Below are 25,103 nucleotides of genomic sequence, written 5' to 3'. Positions count from 1 at the left end.
AGAACAATGGAAAAATAACTCGAGGAAAGCCAAAAAGTTTCATGCTGCAGTGTTCATATCACCTTTAATAGCTTGCTGTTTAAAAGAAAAAATCTAGAGGATTGTAAAATGTGTTTAAGGTGGCTTTAAAAATCTTTCAAGCTTTACATGCCCCAGTGGTATTGCTGGTGAGCCTTGGGATTTATGGAGCTTCCATACAAGAAACTCCTACTCCACGAGAAGGGTATGGCACATGTACAAATGGCACAGAAATAATTAATATATGACTAAGAAATGTATACCAGATTTTTTTAGATAACACTAAGTTGATTATCAACATCTACAGCACAAAGTATAAATGATGTCATAACACACACTTTGAAGATGGTGACACTCATAAACTGCTTGTGTTGAGTGATAATTTGTTCAGAAAGTTAACTTCAGTGTATACAGCATGTCCAAGAAACTGCTTTATCAGGAAAGAAAGAGGATCTCATCTGAGAGGAGGGCAATGAGATGTGGCTTGCCAGTGGAAGCGCAGTCTTTTCCTCCCACTAGTTCTCACAAAATTGCTGGTAGAAGTGAGGCCAGGAAATGTTTCCTCCTGAGTCTGCCTGGACCACACCCCTCTGTTATTGTAGGTCCTGGTCTGTTATCTTCTGTAAGATTAATTTATGGCAAAAACATCATGTTTGAAGTTAAGTGGCTGGTAATATATGTAATCATATCAGATTATGTTGGGTATAATCATATCAGATGCTTGCTTGAGGGTTTAATCAACTCTCAGCTAAACCATCCTCTCAGAAGGAAGGAGCTGGTTTCTTGCCCCACCTCGCTTTGCAGGTGCCCCCCAAGCCTGTCCCTCCTCCAGCCTCAACAGCCAAATCCTTCATGGGAATATTGAAATAGGAAAGTTGCCTTCCATGCCAGACTTCTTTTAAAGCTTGTAATGACATGAGAAATACCACGTTTAGTGTCTTGTATGCTATAATTGACATTTTAAGTGCTCCTCAGAGGAAGACAGGAGAATTTTCAATAGATATTAAAATGAAAATCCTTTAATGTTGGTTGATAGCAGCAAACAGATACACTGGTGCTAAATTAAAGCTAACTGACTTGAATGTTCACAGGGCATATTCCATTAAATGAGCTGATATTAAATGAACTTGGTTGCTTGTATCAGGGAATCCATTATTTGGAGAGGAGAGCAAGCACTAAGAGTTTCACATCAAAACCACCGTCCATACATCTGTACAACACCAAACTCTTCTTTATCCCTTATCGACCTCTGTTTATCTTGTTTTGGAATTCAAATTAATTTATTTTTTAAAATATTTTATCAATGCAGGTAATAAGATTGATTTAGCTGATAAGAGGGAAGTCTCCCAGCAAAGAGCTGCAGAGTTTTCTGAAGCACAGGACATGTACTATCTGGAAACCTCAGCAAAAGAATCGGATAATGTGGAAAAACTCTTCCTGGACTTGGCCTGCCGGTTGATCAGTGAGGCACGACAGAATACCCTTGTGAACAATGTCTCATCCCCTTTACCAGGAGAGGGGAAAAGTATCAGCTACTTGACTTGCTGTAATTTTAATTAAAGAGCTGGCATGTGATTCTTCCTTCCACCATGGACCAAGAGGATTTTTTTTTTGGCTGGGATTTATCTACTTGAAGGGAATTCCTGCCACTTTGACCCATCTGACTTGCCTTGAGTCAGGTTGCAGACCTGGAAGCACAGCAGGCTGACAGCTCCTGCTGCATGGCAACATAGCAGAATATAACACGAGTTAAATTTTGTTTTTCTTGCAATCTCTGGAGTGGGTTAGGAAATGAAGAGTTGCACAAGTACTTCATGTCATGCAGAACATGAGCTATTGTATTTCCTTCTATAAGAGACTAGAGCAGCCTCTCATGAAGATACTGGAGAGATCAAAATCTCTCGTATAGAACAATGTGTTTGGTCCTTTTTAAAATAAATAAAAAGAGAAAACCAACAATGAACACTGACCCTGGACTACACTGGCAATCTTTTGGGCTGCCAGTGAGCGAGCTCTTAGGACATGTACATAGTGTCTGCCCGCACATCTTCATGGAGGACTCTGGTGTTTGAAATAGTGTTATGTCTTTCATCTACAGGCACTTTCATGAACATGAAATTTAAAAAAAAAAGTTACATGTATCAACATTTTCAAGATTTAAGAAAACATGGATACAGTTCAGTTGCTCCCTTTGGTGCTAGAAGTTCAGCAAATATTCCATAGACCAAACGTAGTCTTACTACATTACTGTTCTCTGAATGTGTAACTTAGACTGATTAGGAAAAAACACTAATAAGCACTGTTCATAAAAATAAAAAAATCTCGTTACCTCTTTTTCTAGGCCTGAACGTAGTGGGAAAGGACCGTGCTTCTTTGATATCCAACACAGGATGAAAAGACTTTCCAGAAATGAAAAAAAAAAAAAAAATTAACTGTTCCTCTTCTAATTAGTAATGTCCTAAGGTGAAAAATTAGCCTTTGAAAAGGTTATTATTTGTGGAGTTTGAAAAAGCATACCAGACACGATCAAAATCTTGTGTGTGCATGGATTGTGTTTAAGGGTTCAAAGAGCACAGTTTGAAGTGGCAGTCTGCAATATGTCTGGCTTAAAAATAAAGCTTGTAGATACAGTTCTTGTTGAAAGGCAGACATACAATTTTGTAGACTTTTTTTTTTTTAACGCTAAGTGGAAATAGTGACGGGTTACAAGTGGTATCATTCTGTGTGTGACCCATCCAGTACTCACCTTGTGGAACTGCTCTCTAAGATGCTCTTGAAGGTATCTTCTTGGCATCCAGTCTCTCTGCTAGTGTAGCTTTCAAGTTCAGGGCTGTAGAGTCACTTAATTTACTTGATGCTTTGTACTCTTAATCCCAGACTCCAGTGTATGTGTAACTGTTTAGGCAATTTCTTTCCACGAAACCCCTGAAGTGGACGTGCTATGGAGTTTGCGATGTTATTACACCTCTAGTGCCATATGCGAATAATGCATTGCAGATTTACATGTTGATGTTAAAGTGAAATTGAAAGATAGTGAATGCGCAAATGAAAAATTATATTTAGAAGTTTGAGTTCGGTTTAGCTAATCTGGATAAATCTCTCCTGACAATTACATGGCTGTGATATGCTGTAATTTAAACAATATTATTTGGCTTTCACTGAAGATTATAACAGAGCTTTTGTATTGACATAAAAAGCTGCCAGTAAGTACTTCTTGAAAAGAATAACAATTAAAAAAAAAAAAGGCATTTTAAAATGCTTTTTCACATTTTCCTGGAAAGACTTCTTCGGGCTGTATCATGTTGTGCCTTTGATCTGTAATGGGGAGCTGACTCTGTGTCAGAGAGGGGGGATCAGTGTGTCATATGTCCATTTTTAATATGTTCTTGCTATTTTTTAGGTCACTTTCTTATTTTGTGACTAGTGGTAAAAAGGACGATGTAGAAGTTGTGGTACAAGGCTTGTTTGTCATTTAGGTAACACTTAGCAAAGAGCTTCTGTAAGTGGGAGATGTTGGGGGACATGTCATCTGCTGCGCTGGCCTGGTCCATTTTCAGTCTCTGCTCATGGTGTAGTCCAGAGGATTTAGAAATGTGTGGGACTTGGTGGCTCCTGCTATGGTGGACAGTGTGGTACAGCCTGTGCTGAAGAGCAAGGTGTTTTGAGCATTCCTCAAATTGCCAAATGCAGCTTCATTTGAGCTTGTGAAGACCGCCCAACTCTGAGACAGATGATTCCACATGGCTTTTAGGTAATTGTTTAGAGCAAGGCTCAGGGTGTTACATGTAAGGTAACACTCAAGTTAAAAATCAGTACTATGACTATTCCATTTGTAAAAGCTCTTACTCTCCAGATGCTGGACTTGTCAGCATAGAATTGATAACAAATAGGGCAAGGCTGTTTGAGTTAATCCAGGAAGAAGGAGACTGCTCACTAAAACACCTGTGGGTTCCTCAGTCTGATTTCCAAAAGCATCAAAGCTGTGCAGGTACTTCTCATTCCTGCTGAGTACCACTGTAAATGCATGTTGAAGTGCTCCTTACATCACTTCTGGAGGTTGAGCTCTAATGCATTATCATGACTAAAGCTGAACTGGTCAAATAGCAGAAACTGTTTTTATTTTCTTAGATATTCACTTTGAGGTTTCTAGAAGGCTAAGTCTCTTTTTCCAGTGCTTTCCTAACCTGTAGGTGACTATTTTGGAGACTAGCAGCCTACTAGCAACCTTGAAGCATTGGTTCTTTTTATTGCTAGCAAATCTTCTCCATGTAAGGACTCCATCTCCAGACAGTGATGTGCTTTTGCAGGCTTGGAGGGGGGGGGCAGGGGGATGGAGTGCTGCATTTGGGCTGATGTTACAGTGAAGTATCTGACTTGTCCAGGAACAAATCTGAACTGATTCCTTTCAAGGTTTAGTCTGTGTAGACTTAAAAAGTTGAAAGGAAACAATGATGGTATGTGCAAAACATCATAAGGTCATAAGCCAAAGCTGTAGTTTAAAACTCTGCTCTTTCTGCAGTTAACAAACACTACCTGTTGAAGAAGTGATGTTTTATTGTAGTAATTCCTTTGCAGGAGTTATTTTTGTACACCTTTGAATATCTCTGTATTGCATACAACCCACTTCTCTGTGTAGAACTGAGGGCTTATCTTCTCTCCTGCAGTCTGGTCCACTGCTTGAATGCTTTCCAACTAGAAGAGGAGCTTTATCAACTGCTAGTGACAGCTTAGTGCTGTGGCATAGTGGTCAAAGTCTTGAAAAATAAAAGGAGATTCAAAAAATACAGATCTCAATTATTTGACAATCAGCTCTCCAACTATGGCCAACACCTTGCTAGATGAGGGGATTTTTGAGAGAACTGTCAGTAAAAGCCTTGTGCTTGCTGGGTTGAGTGTCCAAAAGCCATGCAGAATTGATATAACAGGACCAAATTTGACTGGAAATGTTCTCTACTATCAAGAGAGCAAAGCATTGGTTTTAGTGTGGTTGCTAGTTTTTGATGTGTTTTCAGGGTGATATATTCACAGCCATGGAGTAATAGTCTTATTGCTGGGTTAATACTAATTTTTATATCAGTCCCATAATGAGACCTTTTCTTAAAAATTTTTACCACAGTGAGTAGGTCCAAGCAGAAGCCAATATTGGATGGTCAACAGATGTTTGCTTTATCTAGCAAACCTGTTTGTAGAGATTAGTAACAGCATCTCCAGAAAACTCGGATGGTCTAAACTCTGTTTTCCAGTTCAGCCATGGATTCAGTCAGGATGATCTTGAGTAAACCGCCAAACGTTCTGTGCTGCAGACCACTGTATGTGAAGTACTTGCTGGTATTTTGTGTTGGGTATTTACACTGCAAGTTTGCTGGGACAAGCCATGACTCCCTTCTGTTTCTATTTGTATTCTCCATCAGAGACCAAGTGCTGGGGGAAGAAAAACCCCTTCAGGTCAGAGTTATGATGGAAAAAGTAAAGTTATGAACTCTGTAAAGAAGGGGACACTGTGTGCCTCTTCCTACCTCTAACACTGAAGTCCTGATTTGATCTACAGGTGAGTTGTTTGAGCATGCAGTCAGACATGTGTTTGTGCTGAATGCTAAATGGCTTTGTGATCATTATTTAATGAAAACCACACATGACAAATTGTCAGGCAAGATACTTTGTTCTTTGCTGTAGAATGAAACAGCCCTTAAAATCTGTCAGCCTGCTGGTGCTGTTTGTCTTTCTGGAAATAGCTCTATTGGTAACAGTTGGCTCCTGCTAGTCTAGGTTTAGTGGTTAATGGCTATTGAATTCCTTCAGCAGCAGTAATAACAGCAGCAGACTGAGGCTGACACAGGAGACAGTGATTTGAAAAGAGGGAAAGTCGAAAGTAGTGATGCAGAAGCATGGTGGGTGCACACACGTGGGACAAGAGGCTTTCCTGAGCTTTTGCTGACAAGGGATGCAATTAGTTATAGTCAGACCCACTGGGTTCTGCCTTGTTCATTATCCCTAAGGACTGCTGTTTGCTCAGCTGCTTTTCCACTTGTCTTCTCTTTTCAGTATGAAGAACTGTATAAATCAGGCTGAGACGTTGAGCTGGCATGATTTCTGTAGTCAGAGACTGAATTTAGTTGGAAAATAGGTGAAATTCTCCAGCTATTAAAATAGGCGGAGCAAATGTGCATGACACACTGCCCTTAGGGGACCTGTAGTGCCATTGTGGTCGGATATGGCTGGAGATGCTGTCACAGAAACCCTCTCCTGGCTGTGGGGCAGACTGAGTGCTGTAGCCCTTTGTGCAAGGGGGAAGATGACTGTGTGGAGCAAAAAATGCAAAGGAAAGAGATGGTTCTACTCACTCAGCATTTTCTCAGTCCCATCCTCTTTTAAAAAATGCATCTATGACTTAGATTTTGATTGCTCTGGAGCTTAAGGGATGCTTGAATTTGAGTCTTTTCTGAAATTCTGTGTTCTTTTGCTTTAAATATCAAAGCACCCAATATCCTTATATGGGTTGCTTGTACCAACAAAGACCTTTTTGAGTTAATTCAGTTAGAAAAAGGTGTTTCTAGAGGACACTTTGTGAATTCCTAATGAACAAGTATGGAAACTCTCTGAAATGTTGATGTTCATAAGGGCTCACCAGAAAACCCACTGGAGCCAAAGGAAATACTCTAATCAATTCTAGCAGTGAAAACCTTGTGAAAGATGTTACATCAAAATGTTTTCTTCCTCCATTTATAAACTGTATTTGCTTGTCTGAACAAACTTGGCTCTTGAGACCACCTTTTTTCCTTGCATCAAGTCTGTCCTCTTGTTGCGGTAGGTAATAATTGTTCTAGTTACTGTTCACAAGCAGCAAAGGATCATAATTTTGAAGGACAGTCTTGACGTCTTATGATGATGAGTGGTGGGGAAACACTAGCTTGACTTCTCTGCAAGCGAGTAGTGCATCCTAAGCAAAGCACCCTCAACTGGAACTGGTCATGTCTTTGAAATGTGATCATCCACTCGAGCTGCAGTTAAATGTACTGTAAAGGTTACATATCTCACATCTGCCTCAGTTTAGGATTTATCTTGGCTAGGAAAATAGACAACAGGGTAATCACGCTGATGGTGATGCAAGGCTCCCAAAGTAGCCTGCTGCATTGTTTTGACTTACCTCGCTAATCACCACCTCACTAAACTGACCCAAAGTCTCCTTTGCTGTACTGGACTATATCCAGTCGAGAGAGATTGCTGGCTGTCATCACCCATGGATGCCATCACACCCTTTCCCCTCATGTGAATAAGCTGTAACTTAAACCAGAAGTAAAAGCTATGCCGTGTGAGTTGAGGGTGTTTGGTTTTTTTCCAAGTGGGAGCCACAGATCCAGGAAAAATCCCTCATTTCTGATACTTGCCCCTCCAAATACAGTCAGCTGGGTACCTGGAGAAAGATAACCCAGATATAGCAGAAACTGAGATGGCAATGAAGTGTAATTTAGGCTGTAAATGTTATCAGTGAAAAATTAGACTGGTTTAGCAGGGTTAACAGCTCAGCTCATCTGTCTGGATAAACAGGAGCTGGCTGTACTGCACTCGGAGATTGTCTCTGTTTTCACATTAATAACTAGCTATTAGCACTTCCTGGATGTGATCCCATTTGTTGAACCAGTTACCCTTTTCCAGCAAGCTCGGAAGATAATTTTAGCTCTGGTTAGTGCTCAAGAAGCAGATGCCACCTTTACCTTTGCACCTTTGCTTTTTCCACAACGGCTTATCTTGGGGTAACATTCCCAAGGACAGGCATGCTTGTGGGTGTACTGTGGTGGTGGTGTCCCTGCCAAGCATCTTCTGGAGTCCAGCCCTGGTCCGCAGGCACCTGACATGGCCCAAACCTGTGTCAGTCATGGTTTTAGTTGTGCATGGTTCCCTGGGGGAGAGGGGATGTTAAAATTACTCTTATGCTTGCATTGGCAGTGATCAAGGGCCCTGGTGTCACGTGAATGCAAACCTCAGAGCTTTTCAAAGTCTGATTCCTCTAGTACCTTTCATCCATGAATCTGCTCCTTCCCAATACTGCTCATGCCTCAAGCACTGTGGGGGTCTCAGGCTGGAAACAATCCTGGTTGTATGAAACACTGGATTTGACTCCTGCTTTAGCTTGAAGGAAGAGCATCCGTGGCCTGTCTTCTGTGCCACCTTGAGTTTCTTACTATGAACATAAACCTAACTAATTTGATAAGCCCATTCTCAGCCAAGGCACCCTGTAAGGAATGTTTCCCTTCTTATGGGACCAGTACAAGAGATTTAGATGTTAAGAATCGGTGGGGGTTTGGTGCGAGTAAATTTCCAGTGAGCAGGTGGATGCTGCTCTCCATCCAGGGAGACTTATGGCCATTGTGGAAGAGGAGAGTCATTCTGAGATGTCGGTTGGGTGGTGGTGTGAATATCTCCGAGGGTCTGAGTTGCATCACTGGCACGAGCTTCAGTAATGTAATGGCCGCAGTGTCCCCAGCAGTCAAGCCTTTACTGAGGGGGAAGCAAAAGAGCAGGAAATGCTGTTTTGACATTTTAATGGAGTGAGAATAAAATGCTTAGTCTGTAGTGGGGCGAGCTGCCATGATTTCAGGCACTGCCGTTGCTTCAACTCTTGCAGACTGGAAGAAAGCCTTACTGCTGGCCCCCAAGTACAGTCAGCACTGAAGGGGAAAAAGTAACTTCTTAAGCCAACGTTTGGGGGGAGAAAAGGCCATCTAATGAGAGTATGGAGGAAGCCCAGAGTTTGTTGCTATGCTAGTTTGGAGTGACAAGTATATCTCTGGATATTAGAGAAGTAGTTTAAAATGTGCCATGGTTTTTAGCATAATAAGATGCACTGCAGATATGTCACATCCATTTTATTCCCCACAGCTGTTTACAAAAGGAAAAAAAAACCCACCACCCTGAGATTGGAGCAGCTGCAGTCACTCAGCTGTCAATATGGGACAAGGCTCTTTCTGCTCCTCTTTTATTTCCACTTCACTCTGTTCTGCACATATTTGGCTGTTCTGTGAATTTGCAGATCATGAAATTTTTTTCAAACTGCCTTTGATCTATACAGAAAGACTCACCCAGCTCTCATTTGAATTCATTAATACTTTGAGTAGGCATTTTAATTTTATGTTTACTGGCTTGTTTCCCTTTGTAATGTTATCTGACAAGTTCATTGTGCTCTGCATTACCTTTAGGTTTTTGAGTCTAAAATGTTTCCTCTTTCCTGAAAGCTATGATCATTTTTAGAGATGTTTATAAAGGCATCTTCATTTCCTCAGGAGAAAACCTGAATTACTTTCAGCTTTGATTACTAGCAAATCAATATTGAAGCACGTAATTTTTTTTACAGCACGAACAGAGTATGTTTTATACCATCAACTGTAGTTTGAATTGTAGTTTAAAAACCTGGTTAAGTACTAAAAGCAGCATTTTGTTTGCAAGTTCCATGCCAGGGAAAGCATTAAAGGAATTTCCTGGGTTGGAGTTTTTCCCACAAAAGTCTGCTGTGTTTTCCCCAACAATAGTGAATTTAGCACAATGTACATAATTTTAGCAAGAATCCTGCTTCCTAAACATGTGGTCAGAAGGATGAGGAGAAGATGTGTTTCTTGTTGATCAAGCACAACTGTTTCAGTGGAGAAAATGCACTACAGCTGGCCAGACCATTGATCTTGAGCTGCTGGGGTAGTGCTGTCTTTGGGAAGGGTATAGGTGTTAGCAAATCACCAAACTGTGAATCATTGACTGTCAGAAGCATTTGGCTTGTCTGTTTTTTAAGTTCTTGTGGTCAAGTGTGGTACAGTGGGGTTGAGAAAGGAATGTATTTTGGATGACCAGGATGACGAATGTATGATGCTTCATGTTTATTTGTAATGTCCTTTTTATACTTAGAAATTGCTTACATATGTATCTGTATGTAAATAAATGTTTAATCCTTTCCACTTGGTGTTTAAAGTGCTTGATTTGTTTGTTTTTTGATTTGAACTGCAAAGTTGCCTTAAAAATATGTACTTGACATGATTTAATGTCAGACCAACAAATGAATGGCTGCTAAGGATTTTCTGCTTGGCTTGAGCATGCCAAGGCTCTTACAGCATTGGGACCTCACAAGAAGAGCAAAAGTAGAGCTGCTGTCCATGGGAGCAATGTCACTTCGCACAAGAATGAAGAAAAAGTTTACTCAAAACAAGAGATAGCGTAGCAGTTTGAAATGCCAAAGAAATGCCGGCATCAGTCACTAGAGGGTGGTCTTTGACAGAGGTACCATCTTCACTCACTGTCATTGCAAACCTGTAGCTGGTTAAACTCTTGTTCTAGCAAGATGCTAGATTTGTGTTGGATGGAGATGATGGTTGGATGCTTCAGTTGTCTTTTATTTGTCCCAATGCTTTTTTTTTTTTTTAATGCTAGTTCTTCTCTTCATCCTTTACCTTGCTCTTTTCGTCCTTGTAGAACTCTACTGGAGTTTCCCAATGACCTGTTGTTCTGGGGGCCTAGAGTCTTTTTGGACAAGATCTCCCATTTTAAGCCTTTAGTCTTTTGGTCAATAAATAGTTTGTGCTCTGACTCATTCTGGGGATCAGGTTTCTTCCCCAGTGCTCTGCTCCACATCAAAGATGACTTCTGCTAACACTTACACTGAGAAATGAGCTGTGAAGCTTGAAGACACCATGTGTCTTTTATTGCCTCTTACCCTGACCTTGAAGCTCCTTCCTTGGTAAATGTCTGACATGAGGGTTGGACCATCTGCTCTGTGTTCCCCAGGAAGCTGGCAGTTTGAGTCGGTGATAAAACAGAGAGGTATTTGTAGAGGGAAAAGTTCCTGTATGCTTGTATGGTAGGAACTTGGCAAAGGGAGGGGAATAAAACATCTTCAAAGCTCAGGAAGCTTGGCCATTGATTATTTACTGAAAGAGGGCTGGAATGTGTTGCCTGGGGGGGTGATGGCTGGAGAAGCCAGACCAAGTTCTTCCTGGGGAAAGGTAAGGGGCAGGTGAAGAGTGGCAGCTCTTCCTTGCGAGGAGCATGTAACAGGTGGGCTCTGCAACCCTCCCCTTCTTGTTCAGCAGGCGTAGCAGCAGGGGCACAGCCTGTGCCAGGCTTTGCTGTGGGTAGAAGGATTGTAGAAGTGTGAAGGCTCCCTGCAAAAAGGGAACAAACTGCCCAGAGAAAGAAATGCAAGACTGACAGACTACAGGAGCAAAACTAAGACAGGTTACTGCCTCTCTTCCACCTTCTCATGTACAAAGTCTTCCTACTGAGCCCTCAGGGAGCTCTGCCCAGAATATGTCATCTTGCTGACAGGGGCCTGTCACACACAGTACTTTCTGGTCTATATGTGCAGTCCTCTCACACAAAGCACAGGAGATCTGACTGCCCTGCATTAATTTCAATGATACCGTACAGACAGTCCTACCTAATTTAAAATCTGGTCTTGATTTATGGATTTCTATGCATAGGGAATCAACCACAAACCTGGTATGCATTTTCAGGAGTTTTATTACCTTCAGAATTAAACATGCTGAGCTTTATTCTTTTTCTACAAGCTTATAATTATAATCACATCAGCTTGCACCAAAGCTATCACTTACCGTAGTATGTGGATGAATTCTCTGCTGAATGAAATCACTCATGCTGGACAAAACATTTCACATCAAGATGCTGTCAGGTGTATGATGTAGAAGTTCTGGCAGTGTTTCATTACTAGCTGCACCAAGTCTCTAGTGTATCACTTGGATCAGGTCTAACACCCATGATAAAGTAGGTGTTTGTCCAGTTTATCACAAGGGAGTGCTTAAAGAGCCAGTGATACTGCAGTCTTGTATTATGTGGGAGGCTGTAGTAGAAACTAGTCTCAAGCTTTATTTCAGCACTGATGTCTTAAAACCCTTTCAATGCTGCCTTCCCAGCGCTCAGTGATTTGGGTATGAGTAATGCTCTTTCCTTGTATTTCTTCTACATAATCTATCAATGCAGATTTACCATTTCCAGGCAGGCCACATTTCTTATTCCTTTTCTACTTGCCCCAACATAGATTCATCAAGTAGGATTTTATTTGCAATAAATAAAATCTTTTGAACAGGCACAGTGTTGGTAAATGCAGGCAAAACCACAGGCTTGTTGGCTTGGGCTCACCCTAGAGCCCTGCACTATCCTGACTGAAGCAACCCTGGTGCAGCTCTGGTGCTCTGATTTGCTGTCAAGTGCAGGGCTGAAGCTCAGCTGGGCAAGCCCGCAACAGCTTATAAAGGCTACGTGTCTTCTTCTATCACCATCCTGTCCCTTTGGCGGTGCCAGGAAGCCCTGCATAGGGATCTGTGCATCCCTTACAGCACAGCATTGCCATGTTCTGCAATGGTGGTTTAGGCGGCTGTCACTGGCACAGCACTTACCTAATAAGTGACTTCAGTCACAGGTACGATGCTTGAAGCTACTTGGGTCATAAATGATGTTTAATTCTGCTTTCTTCCCCCCCCTTTTTAGCTATAACTGGCTGTTCCTTTTTCTTCTGTTTATGTCTAGGATCCAGGGACTGCAGGGATCTAGGCTTGGACCTGTAAGAAGAAACCTTGAGCCTCTTGCAAGCCCCACCTACGGTTGCAGCATCCTTAAAGAACTGGGAAGAGGTCTGGGTTGTGCTTGAGTATCTTGCTGGGTAGGACAGCAAGGAGAAAAGACGGATTACTGGTTAAGGTCTTCCAGTGATATCCAGAGCTAGGCTCCACATTCTCTTAACGTTGGGCAAGTCTTTGAACCCGTGCCTCAATTTCCTCAACTCTAAGTAAGTAGTGGGAAAAAAACCCCAAAACAACACTGACTGCTAAGGAAAAATTTCTTTGTAAAGTGAATTTACCTGTGCAGACTTGCTGTGTAGCCATGAGGAACTGTTTTCTTTGGTCAGCCTGCAGACTCAGCATACTCATACCCTTGGTAGGAGAGGCTGTATCTCATTAATACCCTGCTCAGCTGCAAAAGCAGCTTGTTTGATTTCAAATACTCTTCTCCCTCCTACCCTGCAATGAGAAATGCATTTGATTAGAAGGTGCAGAACTTAGGGTAGGAACCAAGAAACTGAAAAGGTTTACCTGTATGTTCTGCAAGGGTGAACCATGCTAAAAATAGCAGATAAGGGACAAGGTGGGGAGAATAAATGCCCTCATACTTCCCCAAGTGTCCTGAAAATAATGAGCAGGTACATAATTATTTTATAGAAGAGATATGAAGGCACACAAAGATTACAGCTCAAATTTCAAAGGTCTATTTCTTTCATCCATCCCAAATGTGGTTTCCATTGGCTTTTTTAGGCAGGTCCTGCCTTAACACACTGGGTTGTGTGCATGTCCCTGTGAGGTACCTATGGTGAGACCAAGTGAATGTGAGGTTAGAGAAGTCTTTTAGAGTCACACAAGAAGCCCTTCTAGCCCTGACTCCAACAGCGACTAACACTAGATAGTAAGCAAAGTACACAGAAACAAGAGGAGCACAAAATGATACATTTCCACAATACTCTTCTACCTTCCAGCCACTTTTGCCTCTCAGATTTCCTAAGGCAGAGGTGATGTCTTTGTAAGCTGAAAGTGCTTTAGTTCAGTATTGATACAATTTGTTCCTTGCATGCAGCCACAACACTCTTCTGAACAAACACTGAGTCTAGGGCTTAAGTAGGTACCTTAGAAATTAAGTTAGGCCTCAAACATAGAAATGTAGTAATAGCTATCTTGTAGCAGAGAATGAACCAACTAAACTCTTCTTGTCACCAGTCACAATGTAAATGGTGCATATTCATTCTACTCCTCAAAATAAAAAAAAAAAAAAAGAAATCACAGCAGATAATTTTAGGCCCGCTTCTGGTTCTACAAGTCAGCATTTTCAGGCTGATTAGATCCTGTGCCATCACATACTGTTCCCACATCCTTCTGCAGGACCTGACCTCCAAGCTTGCAGCAGCAGCTCCAAGATTTCTCTTATTCAATGAATCCTAAATGCAGCTGTTCTGGGTGGGGGATATGGAAGACTCCAAAGCAAGGAAGAGGAAAGACACTGCCAGGAATTTGCCACTAGCAATTTTAAGAGACGGCTTGTAACTCCCCAAAACAAGGCTTGAGAGAAGCAGCCTGAGAGAAGCATAAACAAGTTGAGAGACAAGACGTGGTAAAGATAAGGAATGAGGGGGGAGGAGGCCCTCTGAGCCGAGGAATGTTTCAAACACTCACAAGTATCGGAACTATAGTCACGGGGTGGATAATGTGGAGTCGAGCTGATAAGGCTGCCTGGATAGCACAGGATGCAGCTGGAGGAGGGAGCCCTGTGAAGACAGGGTGGTTCTGCTCTGGTGCATCTTGTAAAGTTTCAAGGGCCATCTGTCTGGTGAATGACCTTTGCTTCATTATCCACAAAATGAATATTAAAGTTGATACCTCTGAACATTAACAAGATCATGCTAATTACATCATCCCATAAAGCATCTTAACCCTCCCCATACATGGGATATGCAGGTATGTGGGGTCAACGTAGGGGAGGGACCCAAGCATGTGTAAATTGAGGGGCAAGGATAATAGGAGTGAAGTGAAAGAAGACAGAGCCCTTGTTAGCAGGACCAACACAGGAACCCAGATCGGTGATCTCTAGTCCCATCTCTGTCGTCTTCTCTTTTCTCCCTTTTCCTTGTTACCATTAAGTAACACAAGGCATATCACACCACATGCCATTAATTTGTTATACACTTACTCAACTATCGTGTATCCAGTTAGTACATTGTGAGAAATGAATAAATGTCTATGTATGGACTTTGAGACTTTTCTCACTGTTGTTGACTCTCTTGGGGATTTATGAATCTAAGTCACTCGTCTCCCTCATCCAGCTGGGACGTGACAGCAGCCTTTAACTTGAAAAAGCCTAGAGAAAAACTGGGAGCTGCTACCAACCTCTCAGGATAGTCCCCTCTGCCCAACTCAACTCTGTCATAGGATCCCACCTGGGCTCAAATACAAGGATCCCATACGGTATCTGAAATTCTTTGATGAAAACTTGGTCCTTCTCCACAGAGAGTCATCAGGTAAGAATCTGGAGTGGACATGGACTCCTGGGCTCTTCTTGTGATGAAAAGACAACACTGAACACTTCACCGACCTCTACTTGATAAAGTGAGATCTATTAAACACTCAGACATTTACAGAAGTTTTTATTGCACATTCTAGAGTTAATTTACGATAAAATATAGTAACTGCGAATTCTGTTTTCCCCCCATCTCTGTGGTACAAAGATCTGCAAATGAACATAACTCATCTTAGGAAGACATATGCCAATAGGTATATAAAAAAATTTAATTGTTAAATAGCTCTTTTTGTCTACTGGCTCCTTCCCAAAAGTCTTAAATATAATTAGAGAGAACACAGCATAGAAATAACTTTTTTTTTTAGTATTTTGGCTTATTGGAAAAAGGGGTCCGTGCCTGGAAGAACAACTCAGGAGACCAGCCAGTTGCCCCTTCCAATACACCCCCTGAATAATAAGCACTTGAGAAGAGATTCTTGCCTTCTGAAGGGGAACAAGCTTCCAGGACTGTATCATTTAAAAACAAGGCCTCAGTGACACGTGCAGATACAGGAGTTGTTAGAGCCCTGGCTGTATCCCCAGGGTTTAGTGTCTCATTTTGGAAGCACACATCATTTTCACTGTTCCCTTTGCTTTCAGAAATAGGGTTCCTGCCAGTGTGCCCACAGGTCGACTGCACGTCAGTAGCCCAGCTAACTGTTTTTAAAGCTGCAGTTGGTTTTGATCTTTTGTTTGCAGATGGGGGGATCCACTTCTCAAAGTTAAGGAACTGCTGTGAAATAGAGCTATTACTTTCTTTGTCTTCCCTGTTACTTGGCCTTTCACGTTTCTCTAACCTGCCAGTAAGCTGCTGCAACAGAGTGTTTTGAAAGGAAGACCTAGATCGCTTGCATTTGGAATGGATTTTAGTGGGATTTTTAGGGGTGAAGATAGTGACAAAAGAGCCTCTTTCCCCAACAGGCCAGAGTTTCTGGAGAGGTTTCGTCATAGGAGTCGACTGAGAATAAGGAACAAAGTCTTGAGCACTAACTGAATTGCATTCTGAATCACAAAAGGATAAAGTTACTGGTGTACTGTGTGTACTAAAAGCAGGAGGTGACCTGTGCAGGGATGAGCTCAGTTTTGAACCATTACTGGGAACATCTCCAGGAAAAAGCACCAATTCAGGAGCTGTGACCTTTTCTGTCAAAGTATCTTCCTGTATTAAAGAATGACATGATTTATTTAAGAATTCTACAGGTTTTGCTACCGCTCTTGCACTTGCATCAAAGAGATCAGCAGAAGCATTGTAGCTGCCTTCAGGGAAGATCCTGTTCCACAGCATCTCTCTCCCATTAACACTTTTGAAGGTATTTTCTGACAGCTCTGTCAGTGGTTTTGATTCTCTTTTATATATCCTCCTTGTATTGTCGGGAGTTGCTGGATCAGAGTCCCACGCCCCTGTCAATGTAAGATCTGTTCTTCGGCTTGGTGTAGAAGAACAGTTTTCTTTATTTTCACAACCAGCTAAACAACTATCATGTGCAGAATGCACACAGGTAGCTGACTTGCTCCTTTTTAAACAAGTTTCTCCATGTTCAGCAGTATACTGCAGACTAATAAAAGACCAACATGACTTTGAAATGTCAATATTTGCTGCTTTGGATTGCACATACCTGCTCTCTGAAACAGAAGGCTCTGATGTAACTGACAAGGACTGTGACAGAACAGGTAGATGAAGGTTAGGTATAAAGCAAGATGCTCCACATTCCTTGTCAGTTGAAGATAAAACACTAGAGGAAGACTCACATTGTGACACCTCATCACTCGGAGGATTTCGATTTGACTGAAGACAAGCAAGTACGTTCTGCCAACTATCATTCCCTGCTGGTGGCAAGAACCTCCCCAAGACACTTGCTTCAGGTAAATCACCAGCTACTAGGGTTTGCCTGGGATAGGATTTGTTAATATTTACACCCAGCTCGCTACTTTCAAGAAGGGCCCGTTTGCCTGCATCAAGGGTGGTTGATGTTACAACACTCTTGCCATCTTCTATTCTGGCTAAAAATTCATTTAAGCTTTCTGAGAATGGGAGCTCATCCCAAACGATAGAGTCCATCTGAGACACTCCAGCTACGTTTACAGGATTAGATGCTGAGGCATCGCTCTTGTAAAAAGGAGAGTTGTGGGATTTTTCTAGGTAAGAATAATTTCTACTATTAATCTTTGGGTAAATGCTTTTTACTGCAAATTCCAGGGGATGTTGTAACAACCTGGAACTGTTTCCATGTAAACACTCAGTCTTTGAAGAGGACAGTCTCTCTAATTTATCAGAGGTACTGTCAGTCTGACTAGGCTGTGAACTCAATTCATTACCCTCCTTATTCCCTTCCTTCACAGAAGAGCTGCAATACTGTGAATCCCAAAGAGTTTGATTGTTGAGGCTTACAGTGCACAATTCTGCAGAGACAGACCTCCCCTCTTGTTTATGCTGTTCACTCACCAGCTTTCCCACTTCCAGAGTGGGAAAGTCTTCCGCTGTTACCCAAGCAACAGATGAAGTCAGGCTGAAGGACTGCTGCCAGGACCCTAAAAAACTTTCTTTGCCACTAGACTGAACAAAACAGGAGTTTCTGCTCAGGCTAGACAAGCTGCTGAGCTCACTGACAGGTTCATCTACTGGAGTTGAAGATGCATCAGGTAAGTATGAACTGTTATTATGGCTCCTGAATTTTGCCGACTGCAGGAGCCGATAGAAGTAGCTGATAACAGTAAAGCCAGTAACAGCAGCGTTTGGCAGGAAGATCTGGCAAGCTGTAAGGGTTTTTGTACTTCTATTAATTCTGGAACAGTTTTGCAAGACGCTGCTGGCAGCAGAACGCCCTCCATCTTCCCTTGAACAACCCTGGGGGGGAAAGGAAAAAACAAACTTAGTACAATGCTTTATTTTGTGATAGAAAAAAAATAAATTAACTCATGCCTTTTAAGTCAGGCTTAAATTTAGGTCTCACTTTTTGTCAGGATCTGCAGAGAAGAGAATACAAAACAGTCTGTCACACAAAGCGGTACTCCCTGGGAAATAAGCACTGGCAAGGGCTATAAAGGGCACCACGGTGAGAGGTGCTTTGCTTGTTGCAGTTACACAGACTTTTGGAGCTGGAAAAACAACGAAGAGCTCTAAGAAAGGACTTCACAGAAAATGTCTTCCTCCCTTTAGGGCACTGAGTGCTTCCGGGCTTCCTCCAGCATAGTTCTGTGCAAATGGCTAGCTGCCTAAGGCCAATGCTTTTCTTTCATCTCAGAGGCACTGGGCAGTACTTGAAGCAAAGCACTCTAGCACCAGATACCCGACTTGGCAGCTCAGCTATCAAAGCCAGCATGGTATTTTCTGTGCACTTCCTCTGTGAAAGGGAAATAAGATATAACCTCTATCTTCTCAGTTTTATTTGGAGTAGTGTTTCAAAGGAGCTTCAGCTGCAATTCTTTATAGAACCTGCTTTTCTCTACACAGAAATTACAGGCAAAAAAAGTGACATTAAAAGTAGAAGGAATTATCTAATGTTTTGAGAAGTGGATAAACCCTTTTTCACCTCCCCCTCAAGGTCTGGCAATGCCAGAGGCCAAAAAAGCAAATATAGCTGTCTTCAAATTCAGCAACCCTCCCACTCCCTGAATCTATGCAAAGGTTGAGGCTGAAGGCTGTTAGCCAAGGACAATACTCTTTTAAGACTTAATGTAGAAGAGTATGTTATGTTGACTCTGAGTTTTATCTGGGAGAGTGCAACTGTATGCATAGGTGAACACAACTATACAGAAATGTCTACAGCCAAAGGCTGAACAAATTGTCTCTGAATGCACATTCAGTCCTTGTGTGTGCAAGAGCAGCCATAAGGCTGTTGATATGTAGGATTACTTATATTTGTAAAGGCATCAGACCTAGAGACCTGCTGAATGGTTCCAGTTAAGTAAAGTTAATCCATTAAGTCCTCCAACTTCCATTACTTAAGATGCTGTGCATTAGGAAAATCTCAGCTCAAATACCACCTCGTGGTACCTGTGGGAGAGGAAAAACACCTGCCAGGTAGGATTTAGTTCACACACTTTATAATATGACTCACACAAGCACCCCTCGAAGAGAACTTAGTAATATTTCCATAGAAACAATCTTCTAAGAACTAATATTTCAAAGTCTGTTAAACACATAAAAGAGCCACAGATGCATATGCTGAACAGCTGTACTTTATCAACATTTTTAAACATGCTCTTAAATCCAGAAATACCAAAATGCTGCAAGGGGATATGTTTCTTCTTACATTTCAGACACCGGGAGACTGCAGCATGGGCAAGGTAGGGCAGTGCTTGAAAAGACAGTCTGTTTCTTGCTTGAACTGTATATGGTTTTTTACAGACTTCAAGCTGTTACTCATATGCAGAGGAGCTTGCACTGCTCAGGCTCCCTGAAAACCAGCCCTGACAAGCTGTCAAGCTGACTGCTGCCATTCAAGATGGCTTTTGGATGTGACTCATTTAAAAAAACACAGGAGTCTGGGGGAAGAGGAGCAGAATCCTTCTCATGTCCTAGCCCTAAATCTTCTCAGATTCCCAAAAGACGTGATACATGATGCTTTGATAACTCAGTCTATGCTCCCAACTAGCTACAAACTAATGAAAAAAACTCATTATAAGAGAGTAGTGTGGATTAAAAGTTACCTTCACTCCAAATATAAGTCTTTTTCCAATGAAACAGGTTTCTACTGCTTGAACTAACTCTGCTGGAGATGCATCTGTGTGTGTTTCTCCTGACAGCCGATTGAAGTCTTGAATACACCTTGAATAAAAACACATACAAGTATTGGACCAACAGAGGAAGCCTTACATAGCATTTCAGATGTAGTATAGGTAGGACATGTGCTAAAGAGAAGATACTGTGGCAGGTTAAACTAAACATAGAATGAAAACAGGAAACCAAGAACCTGTAAATTCAACTGTTTACTTCTATTTTACTAACAGATTAAGTAAACAAACAAACCGTTTGAATGGGTTTAATATACACACAACTATCAGGTGTTCCCTGTGTGGCTGTTATTTCTGTATCAACACAATGACTATATAACGCTGTCAATATGCTGCTATTGCTTACACATCCTTTCTGCCCACGTCTTTACAGCAACACCAGCATCCACATTAAGACATGCAAATAACTGTTTTTCCACAGTTGACAGTAGTACAGCAGTCTAGTGTAGAATGCCTGCCATGAGAATGTTATTAATGCTGCTATTATGGGATTTAAGAAGGGTTCACCTTTGACCCATTGATAACACAAGGCACTGGAAAATAACAGAATTGAGAAACAAACAGTGAATGTGTGTATGTGGGTATATATCTATATCTATTTCTCTCTATCTCCCATCCTAGCAGTTTCATATATCAGAAAGTCTGAAGCTTATAACATAGGTGGTCAGGCTCTGAGGACTAACAGACTTCCTTAGAAATCCCTCCTTGCTGAAGGAAAATCTGGTCACATTGAAGACCAGTCATAAGGTGCACGCTTTTTTTTCACTCAAATCCAAACTGTTGAAAAAAACCCCAACAACTGAGGCTCTATCGTTACCTTAACACTCTTCTAAAATCCTAAAGAAAAATTCTAAATATTTGGAAAAGCCAACTTACTCAGTAATCTATCATTATACAAAGAAAATTCAATCTCAGATAAAGAAAGAAGGACGCAAGGAAGAAGCCCAATCAACCAAATTGTGACACGCACTTAGCAGGTGGTAGCTGCCTTCAGTAGAAGAGTGGAGGTAGAAGTAATCCATCTCAAAATTTCAAGATTTCAGGAAGGAACCAAACTTCAGGATTTTCTCAAGGTGATGGGTACCAAGGAAATGCTGGAAGTGAGCACTTTAGCAGCTTCTACCCACTCGTCTCCCCACCATCTCAATTTTTTTAGGCTGAAGAAAAAGTAGCAGCTATATAGTTAGAAAAAAATCCATTCCTTACCTCTTCAGATTTTCTGCAGTGACCCCGAAGAATGGATCTAAGCAACTTCCAAACACAGTAATGTCAAACAAATCATTAGTGTCAGCAATCTTTAGGGACAATCTATATCTGTAGCTTGCATCTTTAGCTTCACCTGTGTAGCCACATTTTAGACAATTAAACCTGACAAGACAGTAAAGGGATAAAAAAAAAATATGTGAACTTCTCTTAATCACTGCTGAGGTAAGAACTTCTTGGCAGCTATAAGTATTACTGCTATAATGTATCATCATATGTGCCATTACAAACTATAGGATTCTTTCTTATTCTTTACTCCTTGAAGCACTAATCTTACCACAGGCTCAGCAAGGTGTCTGTACCATGACAGAACACCTCTGGCTTCTATTACTGATTTATTAAATGCTAGCCTGTTGTGAAGCTGGAGACAGTGGGCTTTGAATGACCTGTTGGGGAGTAATTTTGAATTCCCTGCACTCCCATTTTTCCATTTTGTTCTGGTTTGGGATTTTTCTTCCTGTAGCTTTAGTATAATACCTAGATTTTAAAAAAATCATCAGGAAACGGCACTGTTATCTTTTACTTCAGCATTTGAAACAGCAGATAGTCCTGCTTTGCAAAGTCAGCTTCTTCCATTTAGTGCTGACATTCATTGATTTACTGTTCTTCTATGTGGCATAGATTTCATGTAACAGTGGGATTAAAAAGGAAAACTCATATATTTCTAGACACACAGTAAGTGGAAGAGTCCTACAGGACGACCTGATGCATTGCACATATAAAATGAAAGGAAATTTGAAAAAATTAGGACTTGATTTGGAAGTGCTTTCAACCAATGGTTTCCAATTTAGGAACAGCACTGAAGAACTAGACTGTAGGGATGCACTTGAAGCTCTTAACACACACACAATTTATTCTCCTAAACTGCCCTTCGATACTGCATGGCACTGAACGGAATAGAATTCTTGATCCATAACAACCTCCAAGCTGCCACTGGAATATAAAGAGATCATAACAGTGGTAAGTAACTGGAATTACAACTTATTTCTACAATGGCTAGATTTTCACCAATTTGTTTTAACTTGTGTTCAGCTAACACAGATTCCCAAGGCCTCTGACAGTTAACGATCCCCAAAACAGGATGTACCTCCTAGAATCCAATATCAGCCTAGAAAAGCATTTTTGACAGGCAGGATAGATGAAGCAGGAGTTCTGGACAGAAGTTACAGAGGCAGCCAAGAGTCCTCTCACACTACTCATGTGCTCACAGTACCACCTGAAACAAGAAAATCAAAATAGTTCAAAGAGTTCTCATTTTTTGAGATATTAACTGCTTTCAGCTGGGTTTTTTGAACATTTTGAAAGGCAGCCCTCAGGAAATTATGATCTCTGTTTGAAAATGGTAGCCCAGCTGAGGCAACATCTATTATTACCCTTAATCAACCCTCTAAAAAGAAAAAAAAAAATGAAGATATGTCACAAAAAGCAACAGGCTGAACAAAGAAGTGGTTGAGTTCTCATCCCTGGTAGTTAAAAGACGTGTAGATATGGCACTTGGGGACAGGGTTTAATGGTGGACTTGACAGTGTTAGGTTTATGGTTGGACTGATGACCTTAAGGGTCTTTTCCAACCTAAATGATTCTATGACTCTAAGTGTTCATGATATTTGTACACCATTGAAGATAAATCATGCAAATTCCCATTTGTATTTAGGGAATCTTTATTAGAACTACCCTTGAGCACAGCACTGCAACAAATCTGTTTTTTTCCCTTAATTTAGAATGAAGTTACAACATGGGGTTAAAAACTGAGATGATTCTACACTTGTAACTCTGTAAATGCCTTCAATACCAAGGTCTTTGAAAGGAGAGGATGCCCAGAAAACCTCAAAAGGGCTTGCAACTGCAACTATATTCATGCCCTTTGAGCCAAAGGGACATCTCTACAGTACTTATCATTGATTCAACGATGAGATTGTATGGATCTGACAAATGATGAACCAAATGTTTAAATAAAAAGGAATTATTTTTACTCAGTATTACTTTTCTGCAGAATTATCTTGCCTTTATTATTATACTGTCCAAAATACCAATTTTTAGGAAACATCCCCTATTTTAGAAAGCGTAACTTTTTTCTCAGCAGATGCTAGAAATATGTAGACAAAAATACCCTAAAGCACCTCAAATCATAGAGTTCCAACTTAAACGGCCCAAATGTTCTCTACAGCTGAATTAAAGGACACCTTAAAAATCCTCCTTTGCAAAAGCACTTTTATCACAGTAATAGCATAAAATATACATCTCTTTTTAAATGGAAACTGCAGGATAAACTCAGGATAGGAAGCAAATGTCACATCTTCATCCCAGAACTCCTTTAGGGAGGCAGAAGGCCAAGGAGATAAAGGAGACTCAAGTACGGCTTTTACATCTTAAAAACCATTCAATAATCAACAGTGACGTTTTGTTCATACTTCACCACAAAAAAGTTCAACTTATAGGTTATCCCTTTGGCCTTAGGGGCACCATTCTCAGCATTCTGGTAAAACCAAGATCTGTAACATGAGTACTAGAAAAACATGAGTGACTAAACTCATTACTCTCAGTAGTTCAAAAAGAAAAAAAAATCAGATATCCCAATATTCCCTATGGCAGAAAGGCCAGGAAAACAGAGTCATGGGAAGGTAAAGGCTTTACGGGAGAGCCAACAAAAATGAAAAAAAAAGTCTCTTCAGTACACATATTAACAGAAACTCATCTGACCTAATATTAAGTGGTGCATGCCTTCAATTCTGCCAAAACAGAATGATTTTGGTTTAGTTACAGTACAAGTAAAGGGTATGTGGAAAACATACCAATATATAGAAGTAACAAAATCAAGTCTGATTTTGTTATTGCCCAAGAAGGTGGATTTGCAGAAACCAGCAGGTGCTTTCACATTCCAATTGGTTTTCAGCTCAGAACTATATAAACAGAGTATGTTGTTATCTGCAGTTTTTAATGAAATTTAAAAATCCCCACACCCTGGAAAATAGAGCAAATACTTCAAGTATTTCATTGGAATATGGGAGATAAAGCATAGAATGTAAGTATTCACACAGGTTCTGTTACGAGTTCCCTTTAGAGTAGACAGACTCAAGATCTATCCCTCTATTTCTCTTTGGTAGAAATACAATACTCGTTATCTGGACATAAGTTACAAAAGGGCAGTATAAATAGATCTGTTTTACTTTATTTTTTTTTAATAAACAAAACAAACCAAACCTCTGGACCCACATACCCAGCCCGGGAATCACACGGCACTTCAGGTGCTCCCCACCGCCAGGCTCCAGAGAACTTTCAACAAGTCTCACCGAGATTTCCACCGGTGCCTGGTGCCCTCTAGTGGGCTCATCGCCTTAAACGCGCCCTAAGAAAAAACCCAAAACACACAAGAGAAGTTGTTAACAGTTCTCACACTGCATTTTTCACCCCTTAACCAACAGCCTCCTTCCACTCCAGCCCCGAGACGACCCCACAGCGGGCCGCCAGGCCGAGCAAGCGGGGCGCGGGCACAGTACAAGGACACCGAAGGCCGGGCGGAGCTGCCTGGCTTCACCCCACCCTGGTCGCTTTAAGCTTTGCTCGACACCTAGGGAGCGCTTCGCTATTATCGTTCTTACCGAGGTACCTATTCTAGCGCTCCGTGACTAAATCGAGTCTCCGCCTCCCGGCCCCAAGGACTGCGCTGAAGGGAAACGGGGAACTGCCGTCACCCGGGCAAGGGAACAGGGGCAGCTAGCGGTGGCGTCTCCCTTCGGAGCCCCCGGGCCCGCACGGGAGGGAAACGCCGGTTATCTTGGCCGTGACCCCATCGCCCCGGCCCCGGCCCCGGGGAAGCACCACCCACAGCGCGGCCCCGGCCCCGGGGAAGCACCACCCACAGCGCGACCCCAGCTCCAGCCCCAGCCCCAGCAGCGCCGGCTCTGAGGAGAGCCCGGAAGACGGAAGTGCGGGTTGCTGGGGGCGGGGACGAGGCTGCGCTCATCCAATCGCGATGCAGCCCAAAGGCAGGGCAG

General features: G+C 41.7%; 2 protein-coding genes across 5 annotated transcripts in view; one reads left to right on the top strand and one right to left on the bottom strand.

The window, feature by feature from the left end:
* RAB30 (RAB30, member RAS oncogene family) overlaps positions 1 to 14,810 on the top strand; it is a 65,088-nt gene extending 50,278 nt beyond the window's left edge. For 2 of the 3 annotated variants that reach the window (XM_074816323.1, XM_074816324.1), the window contains exon 5: positions 1,328 to 9,959. In XM_074816323.1, the coding sequence (XP_074672424.1) occupies positions 1,328 to 1,578 (251 nt within the window). In that variant the 3' untranslated portion in view covers positions 1,579 to 9,959. Of the gene's footprint in view, positions 1 to 1,327; positions 9,960 to 12,540 lie in introns of those variants that run through there. The other variant, XM_074816325.1, reaches the window with a different exon arrangement.
* A 372-nt stretch (positions 14,811 to 15,182) lies between these two features.
* DDIAS (DNA damage induced apoptosis suppressor) lies at positions 15,183 to 25,028 on the bottom strand. 2 transcript variants are annotated; one of them, XM_074816322.1, is made up of 6 exons: positions 24,969 to 25,028; positions 24,326 to 24,454; positions 22,196 to 22,324; positions 21,052 to 21,213; positions 19,762 to 19,879; positions 15,183 to 17,956 (listed from the first exon to the last, which is right to left on the bottom strand). In XM_074816322.1, the coding sequence occupies exons 3-6, from the start codon at positions 22,306 to 22,308 to the stop codon at positions 15,434 to 15,436; spliced, it is 2,916 nt and encodes a 971-aa protein (XP_074672423.1). In that variant the 5' UTR covers positions 22,309 to 22,324; positions 24,326 to 24,454; positions 24,969 to 25,028; the 3' UTR covers positions 15,183 to 15,433. The 2 variants fall into 2 exon arrangements, with proteins under 2 accessions (XP_074672423.1, XP_074672421.1); XM_074816320.1 differs by lacking the exon at positions 24,969 to 25,028 and adding an exon at positions 24,708 to 24,942.
* Positions 25,029 to 25,103: the final 75 nt, after the last annotated feature.

Source organism: Strix aluco, chromosome 2 (assembly GCF_031877795.1).
Source record: "Strix aluco isolate bStrAlu1 chromosome 2, bStrAlu1.hap1, whole genome shotgun sequence".
Taxonomy (NCBI): Eukaryota; Metazoa; Chordata; class Aves; order Strigiformes; family Strigidae; genus Strix; species Strix aluco.
Note: the sequence above shows the minus strand (reverse complement) of the source record. Positions and strands in the feature narration are given on the sequence as shown.

Bases quoted from the DNA above. Each gene is read 5' to 3' on its own strand.
- DDIAS (XM_074816322.1), bottom strand. From the start codon at position 22,308: ATGAGTAGTGTGAGAGGACTCTTGGCTGCCTCTGTAACTTCTGTCCAG. The intron at 19,880-21,051 runs GTAAGGAATGGA...TTTTTATTCAAG, and splicing joins ACTGCAGAAAATCTGAAGAG to GTGTATTCAAGACTTCAATC. The intron at 17,957-19,761 runs GTAACTTTTAAT...TTTCCCCCCCAG, and splicing joins GACTTATATTTGGAGTGAAG to GGTTGTTCAAGGGAAGATGG.